Source organism: Prinia subflava, chromosome 30, assembly GCF_021018805.1.
Source record: "Prinia subflava isolate CZ2003 ecotype Zambia chromosome 30, Cam_Psub_1.2, whole genome shotgun sequence".
Lineage (NCBI taxonomy): Eukaryota > Metazoa > Chordata > Aves > Passeriformes > Cisticolidae > Prinia > Prinia subflava.
Genome location: NC_086276.1, coordinates 1,354,383 through 1,362,378, shown reverse-complemented (window position 1 = coordinate 1,362,378; position 7,996 = coordinate 1,354,383). Strand labels below are relative to the sequence as shown.

The following is a 7,996-nucleotide window of genomic DNA, read 5'->3' as shown; positions in this document are numbered from 1 at the left end:
TTGACCATATGTTTCACCTTTTACTGTATAGACCGTAAGGAATTGTAAGTACTTGTCGAACACAATCTTTCCCAAACATAAGTTCTCTCTTCTTTGCTAGAACAGAATTAATTCCCCAAATCTGTTTCCACGTGTGGCTTTGGGTGCGCAGCTGCGGGCCCCCTACAAACACCAGCTGCCCGCTGCCACTTCACCTGCCTGAACTCCTGCCTGCGGCCTCGGCACCAAAACCAGGCTGTGGGCAGCCAGGGAGCAGAGCCCTGTTCCCGCAGGAGGCTCTCCTGCCTCACCTTCCAGGACGCTCCGCTGTGCGCAGCCCTTCTCCCGCCCGCCTGGAACGCTCTTGGGACAACAGAGCACAACCTGGCCAGCTCTGGGGCAGCAGAGCCCAAACACAGGCACAGGGAGATGCAGCGGCTGTTTTGAAGCCGTGCCCCAGAGAGATGGGGACGGTCCCCTGTCTCTGGTCTCTCTGGGCTGGGTTTTGGACTGGGTCTGAGCCAGGGGCTGCCGTTCCTCACTTGTGGGCAGAGCACAAGCGCCACAACTGCAGCCAGCATGCAGGCACTGCCTGACAGTGCTGCCTCCACTGGCACGCTCACGCCTCTGGTCTCAGCCGCTCGGCTGCTGCTGCTGCTGTTCCATTTGCTTTAGGCACAGGCAGAGCTCACTGGTAGGCCACCATGGCCTCTGGTTCTGCCCTCCTCCTGTCCCCGTGCGGGGATGGAGCATTGCTGTGCTTGCAGGAAGCTCTTGGTGAAAACTTCCAGCACGGCAAGCTCCTCTGCCCTCCGTGGATGCTTGCCCTGCAATCCCTCACGACTGGCTTCAGAGCATACTCAAGCTGGCTCTTTTAAAACCCAGGGTCCTTGTTCCCTTCAGCGTGCTCAGCATGTGTGTGAAGTGCTCCATGCTGTGCAACTGGACCTGCAGGACCTGTTCCTCTGCAGCCTGAGGTGCCCTTGCTCCCCTGTGTCTGTGCACAAAGCACAGCATGCAGGAGAAGGGCAGCAGGGCTCTCCTGTGTGTCCCAGGGCTCAGGTTTTGCGCCGCTTCAGCTGCGCAGAGTCACAGGTGAAGTCAAAGAAAGCCAACTTTATTAAAGGAAGGCGAAGCAAAGGGGTGAGCTGGGAGGCAAAACACAGGATGGGTAGAAAAGGGTCTGAGGGCTGCAGGGAGGGAGGGAGCTGCCAACAGGAAGGGAGACGGCAGGGAGCTCCTGGAGCTTCCCACAGGCTCAGCTGTGAGCAGCAACAGCTCTGCCTGGAGCACAGAATGGTCTGCTCTGCAGGTGGTGCCATCTTCACAGGGATGTGGAGATCACCGGAGGACGCCAGTTCTCCTCATCCAGCAGACAGAGTAGGGCTGATCTTCTGTCAAACAGCAGCTGGATGAACTGGCTGATTAAGGAGGGGCTCTCGTATTCCCTCAGGGCCTGAAGGGCTGCAAGAGAGAAGAACGGAGCCACGGTCAGAGGCTGGATTGCAGGAATGCAAGGACACTCTCCTGCCAGGGCCATGCCATCCGTCTCTTGCCATGGCCAGGAGGGAGCGGGAGACAAGGGCACGGTGCCGCAAGGTGCTGGCCACGGATCCCGCAGGTGTCCCTGGAAGCTCTCCGCGCCGGGCCCGCGCCGCCCCTCGTCCGCACAGGGAGCGGAGCAGAGCAGAGCCCTCCGCAGCCCGGGCAGGGCTTGGAGCTCCGTGCCCGGGATCTGCAGCTGCCCCGGCGGCCCCGCTGCCCCGCGGCTGCCCTCACTCACCCTCAGTGAGGAGCTGGAGCTCCTCCTTCTGTCCCATCATGAGCACTCCGGCAAGCCCTGGCAAGACAGAGCGTGTCGCGGCCCCGGGCAGCACAGCTGCCCCCCACGGGCGCTGCCGGCGCTGTGGCCACACGGCCTCGTCCCCCGCGGGGCTCAGCCGGGCCCTGGCGCACGCTGAGCCCAAGGAGGGCACGGCTGCGGGAGGGCGGCGGCAGCGCCGAGGGCGGGCGGGGCAGCGGCGCCCGGGCCCGGCTCCCGCTGCGGGGGAGCAGCCGGGCGGGGAGGCGGGCAGGGCCGCCGGGCTGGTGGCTCACCGAGGCACCTGACGGCCGCCTGTCGCAGGGGCTCCTGCGGGCTCTGCAGGCACGGCAGGGCCCAGCGGAGGTGCTCGGCCGCTCGGCTCTCGTCCTCCAGCAGCTGCGGAGAGCGCCAGCAGGGAAGGCTTGGCGCGGGCTCTGCCCCTCGGCCGGGCGCTCCCTGCGCCCAGCGCCGGCCTCCCCGGCCCGCACAGCGCCGAGGGGCAGAGGGCCGGCAGCTGCCCGGGGAGCCGCCGTGCTCCAGGCCCGCAGCCCGGCCGGGGCTCCGTGGGCACCCGGCTCGGGGCCGGAGGAGCCCGGGCCAGAGCCCGGGCAAGGGAGCGGCGTGTGGGGCGCGGGCTGGCTCCCCTGGGTGCGGCGCTGGGCAGGGGGACAGCTGCCAGCCCCGCACGCTGAGCACCGGGGCCAGGGCGCTTCTCCAGGCTGCGCCTGGGCCTTCCAGGCTGTCCTTACCAGGCACTCGGCGAACTTCATCCGCTGCTCCATCGGCGGCTCCTCCCTCAGCAGCTCCTCGAGATCCCTCCTCCTCAGGAGGCGTGCCGCACGAAGCAGAGCTTGGCGGGAGGCCTGGAGAGCAGCAGAGAGGCCGAGCTGGTACCAGAGCCCAGGGCACAGGAGGCGCGTACCTGTGCCAAGGCCGGGCGAGGCTGGAGCCCGCCAGGCGGCAGGGCCGGAGGCAGCCGAGCCCCCTCCCAGGGGTGCAGCAACATCCCACAAAACCTCACCTCTGCCACATGCTTGTTCTCGTCATGCCAGCGCAGGAAGAGTGGGAACAGGCTCCGGCTCACAATTCTCGTGAGAGGATTTTCCCCCTCTTCCGCTACCAGCTCCATCACCTTGCAGAAGAGCTGGATGGAGAGCAGCTGCACATGGCTGTTGTCCTGGAGGAAAGGAGAAGACCTCAGCACCAGCTACTCCGGGCCCAGCAGGGCAAAGGCCCAAAGTTGCACAGGGCACAAAGTTTCCAGGCACATCCAGTGCCCGTGGCTGGGGGCACAGAGCCTTACGTTCTGAAAGTGTGGCAGGAGCGGCTCGGCCAGCTTCGAGACGGTGACACTGGGTATCTGGAGGTCTTTCTCCTGGAGCATACACGTGAGCACAGTGAGGCTCATGGCGACCATCTCTCCGTCTGGGTCGGCCAGGTGCTCCACCAGGTGTGGATACATGCCGCGTATGCCTCCGCCCTGGGTGCAACACAGGGCTGTGCTGTGAAGCCGTGAACAACCGCAGCACCACCAGCGGCCTGGCCCTGCAAGCCCAGCCAGCTGCCGCAGAGCCAAAGGCCTGTCCCGAGGCACTGGGGCAGCTGAAGCGGGAGGCAGCAGAGCTGGGAGCAGCTGCCTCAGCCGCTGAAGCCCAGCCCAGCCCAAGGGGCTGCCTTCCCCAGCCCCACGCTGCCAGCACGGCTCCAGCCGCTGCCCCCTTCTCACCAGCGAGGGCTCCTTGCTGAGCAGCACAGGGCCTCTGAGCCCCAGGCGCAGCCTGTCCCTGCACTTGCTGGGCAGGTGCCTGGACATGACCGTCAGGGCACTCTGACCGTGTTTGCTCAAGTCCAGGCACTCCAGGACCTGGAAGGCACAGAGCAGTGACAGGGGAGCCGGCCGGCAGGAGCCTGGAAGCGCACAGGGCACGGGCACCGTCCCAGGCGGCTGCAGCTGCGAGAGGCCAGAGAGCTGGCAGGCAGCGCAGCCAGGCAGCGCTGGCCCTCAGGCTCACCTCCACAAAGAAGGCCAGGGCAGGCAGATCCCAACGTGGCTGCTCCTCGAGCAGGGTGAGCAGGCAGAAGGCGATGCGGGGACACAAGGAGGTCAAGCCACGGCGCATCTCCCTGCCAGGGGGAAAAAGGCAGCAAGGCCCTCAGCCGGGCTGGCAAAGCTCTCCCAGAACTGAGTGGCAGAGGTTTGATCTTTGCCCGGCACCCTGCCAGGGGACATGGGCCCATTGGGAGGTGGCTGCTCCTGGGCACCCTCTTTCCTCTCCCAGCCCTTTCCAGTCTGCTGGGCCGTCCCTTGGTGACAAGGCACTCTCGCCCACAAGCACGAGGGGGCAGTGCGGGGCCCTCTGGGCACAGGGCACAAACGGTGGCGGTGGCAGGGAGAAGGGGCTCTCACCTGGCCAGCAGACCCGCTGCATAGTGCTGGGTGTGGGCACAGAGCAGGGTGTCCCAGATGCGCTTGCGCTCCAGATCCAGCAGCCCATTGTGCCAGCTCAGCTGGCACAGCAGAGCCTTCATGGTCTGCACTGCAAACCTGTGTGCAGAGCAAAGGCCGCGTCACGCCAGGAGTGCTGGCCCTGGCCCCAAGGGCTTGGAGAAAAGGACAGGATGACTAGGACCTGTTGGGGTTGCTGGGAAGGCGGTGTTCCTCCTGGCACGCTCTCCAGAAGCTCTCAACCTCCTGTGGCATCTGCTGTGTGGTGTTGACAATTTGGAAGAGCAGAGCCACGAAGAGCTGGGAGGAAAGAGAGCCGGCGGTGCCGTGCCACTCGGGCACGTGGGCCATCACCCACCACTGGACCAGAGTTGCCTGCAAAAGACAAAGCACCCCGGGGTGACACTCAGTCCCGAGGTGTCTGTGTGATGCGGGGGGAGTACCTGGCCTGCTGCCCCCGAGCTTTCCCCTAGCCCATCTTTGGGCCCAGCTCCTGAGGCAGGGAGAGCATGGAGAGCTGCTGGAGAGGTGAGCTGGAGGCCGAGCAAAGGCCAGCTCCAGAGACTCACAGCCAGGGCAAAGACGGCCTCGCTGTCCCCTCTGCAGAAGAATCTGCCGTGCAGTGGCCTGTCCCCCATCACAGAGAGCAGTGCGCAGAACACCTTCTTCACTGCTGGCCTGGACGAGCCGATGGTTCTCCACATCAGTGCGGCAGCCCTGTGGGACCAGAGCTGTGCGTCACTGCCGTGCCCTGTGCAGCTGCCCAGGGCCGGGTGACAGAGGCCCGGGGCACTGAGGGGCAGGCAGGGAGCATGGCAGCAGGCTCAGGGAACAGAGGGGCACGAGGGTCCCGGAGCTCTCCGCCTGTCTGGCAGACCCCACTGGACAGGCTCTACAGGGCCATGGGCCCTACAGACCCGTGAGCCCTGAGCTCTCGAGGCACTTGTGCCCCGTACCTGTCACAGGATGGGGCACAGCGCAGGAGGCTCATCACCAGGTGAGCAGGGTGTTCTAGAGCCAGCCTCAGAATGTCCATTTGCAGCCCGGCCTCCACAGTGACACAGGACGTGAGTCTCTGGTGAATGTCCCTCACCATGGCCGGCACCTGCAGGAGGCGCAGGAAGACTTGGAGTGCTGTCCAAGGGAGCAACTTGCCCAGCTTCCCCCAAGAAGCGCCTGCCTTCCCACCACATTGTGCTGGCCTCAGAGGCTGAGGGGGCCCAGCAGATGTGGCTTGAGGGGCCACACGGTCCTGGGAGGCCTTCAGGCCTGGCCGTAAGCTGCTTACCTGCAGGTGAGAAGAAAAACCCTTCTCTTTAAAAACCTCCAGAAGGGGAGCTGGAGTGGCAGTCCCAGTGCGCGTGGCATCCGTCTTGGAGATGCCCCACGTGTGGGTGTTTGTGGTGGCCACGGCCTCAGTCAGGGCCACGCCAGCCTTCGCCCTCACCTCAGCCGTTGCCCTGGCTGTGCCCTCGGTGGAGGCTGTGCTGGCACCAGGCTTTGCCTGCAGCTCGGTGGGCCTGGAGTCAGGCTGGGCTGTGGCCGTGGTTGCTGCGGCGGTTCTCCTCCTACGCCGAATGTGCAGGAACCTCCACAAGATCTGCAGCACAAGGAAGGGCGGGAGGAGAGAGACGTTCCCTGCTACGCTCCAAGCGTGGAGCTCGGCCCAGCAGGGACAGCAGGCCCGGCCCAGGTGGGGATGGCCGCAGTACCTGCGCTGCTCTGCAGAAGCGGCCACGGGCGGGCTCCTGCTCTTGTGTCCCGTCCTTCCCTGCATCTGCCAAAGAGCGAGCGCAGCCAGAGCTGAGGGACCGTGGGAGAGGCCGGAGAACAGAGGCCAGGCCTGAGGCCCCCAGGCAAGGACAGCCCCCGGATGGCCAGGGGACAGAGCACGGCCTCCAGGGGGCCAGCCCCAGGCCCTGTTCCATCCTGTCTGCTGCCATGTCCACAGGGATGGGATGGAATGGCGCCAAGCTGGCTGCAGGCACTGGCTCTGCTGCCTGGCTCTGCAACTCACCATCCTGCAGCGGCTGCAACTGCTGCGGCGCTTCAGGCTCCTGTGCTGGGGCAGCTGCAGGGCTTCTCCTGTTTCTGCCCCGAAGCAGCCTGAACAGCTGAGCACTCTGCCCGCCATCGCCTGTCTGACCTTGAGGGTACCTTTGAGACAGGTGCCTCAGGAAAGGTCCCAGTCAAGGAGTGTCGCAGTTGTGCCTTCGAGGCACCTGCCACACAGAAGCCTCAGGAAGGCTACAGGACAGCAAGTCCTGCCCTCTGCTCTCAAGGGGCTCCTTCCACAAGAGCAGGAGACTCCTCGTGAGCAACTGAGGTCACAAGTCCCACGGCCTGGCCACAATGGCACTGGCCGCAGGGATGGGAGATGCCTCGGGAAAGCTCCGAGTCACCAAGTCCTGCAGGCTGGCCGGGAGGCTGGCCGCAGGAGCAACGCCTCGGAAAAGCTCTGGGTAGGCAAGGAACAAGCTGCTGGGTGGAGGTTCCTCACAGCACCGATCTCTCGCCTCCTGTCCCGTTGCGTGCTCCGAGCACTGTGGCGCGGCTGCGTCACCGCCAGCGCCTGTGTCAGCGCGTGTCACAAAGGGCCGCTTTGACACCCTGTCCCACGGTGACCGTGCTGCGCCGTGTCACAAAGGGCCATGGACACGCTGCCTCCTGTCCTGGGGCCACCCCAGGACATGCTGAACCCATGCTGAACGTGCCCCTGGTTGGAAAGAATCCATTGTCCCGAGTGTCTAAGACAGCCTGGGACACTCCTGGACCGGCCAAGTGCTCAGGGATGGAATCTCCACGGTGCCTGGCCCACACAGCCCAGCTCGGTGCTGGCTGGCAGCACAGCAGCTTCCAGCAAGCAAGAGGCAAAGGCATCTTGCCAAGAGTTGAAACACACCTGATAGGGAAGATGGCATTTGTGTGTGCATGAAGGCCTTTGAATTCACAGCTCTCCAAGAGAGCTCTGGGCCTCTCAGCTGGACAGAGAGGATCCACCTCAGACCTGTGCTCAAACAGGAGGGGAACACACCCTGCTGCAGGTGCCTGGCTTGGTCTCCGCAGGCCCAGGCAGATGCCAAAGCTGCTCCTCACAGCCTTTCCGTAATTTGTATTTCTGCATGTAGATATCATGTATTCTGATCTTTTTAATATACATCCTACAGGATTTCATACTACACTCTTAGTCAGACTGAAAAGGAAGAGGAGACACCTGAGGAAGATAGATGGAGTTTCAAGTACATTGATACAAGTTGATATAACCCTGGAGATAGTTATCCTATATTTAGGAAACTTTTTTCTGTGAAGTTCTTTCAGGAGTACTTCTGTCGCCCCCCCGAGTAATGATCCAAATGTGGGCCTAGCTCTGCTCTGTTCCTGATCACATCCCACAGTAGTTGTTGGGGAAAAAAACATATATTCATGGGTGCATTAACATCTGGCTAGTGCTAACCCATGACATTGCTAGAGGAATGGGAGGAGGTATAAGACAGTAGTGGAACACGTGAAATATTTGCTGCAGCCTTTTTGCATGCTGTTTGTAGTATTTCTTCAGCACTAGGGCCTGCTGCGGCGACAGCACGTACTGGGGCTAAAGGAGGATATAAATCTGGTTCTTGTCCAGAATCACTAGGACTAGGATCAAACGGATCCTTTTTCTCTGGATCATTATCCTCAGGTGATGTTTTGTTAATAGAAACAACATAATCTGATGGCGATGCAGGCAGAGAATCCATTAGAGACATGATCTGCTTCCTTAAATTGTT

General features: G+C 62.9%; 1 protein-coding gene across 1 annotated transcript; it reads right to left on the bottom strand.

The window, feature by feature from the left end:
* Positions 1–1,075: 1,075 nt before the first annotated feature.
* Positions 1,076–3,918, bottom strand: LOC134562725 (uncharacterized). The gene is made up of 8 exons (XM_063420253.1): positions 3,796–3,918; positions 3,510–3,647; positions 3,087–3,263; positions 2,805–2,960; positions 2,533–2,646; positions 2,077–2,179; positions 1,763–1,819; positions 1,076–1,443 (listed from the first exon to the last, which is right to left on the bottom strand). The coding sequence occupies exons 1-8, from the start codon at positions 3,901–3,903 to the stop codon at positions 1,304–1,306; spliced, it is 993 nt and encodes a 330-aa protein (XP_063276323.1). The 5' UTR covers positions 3,904–3,918; the 3' UTR covers positions 1,076–1,303.
* Positions 3,919–7,996: the final 4,078 nt, after the last annotated feature.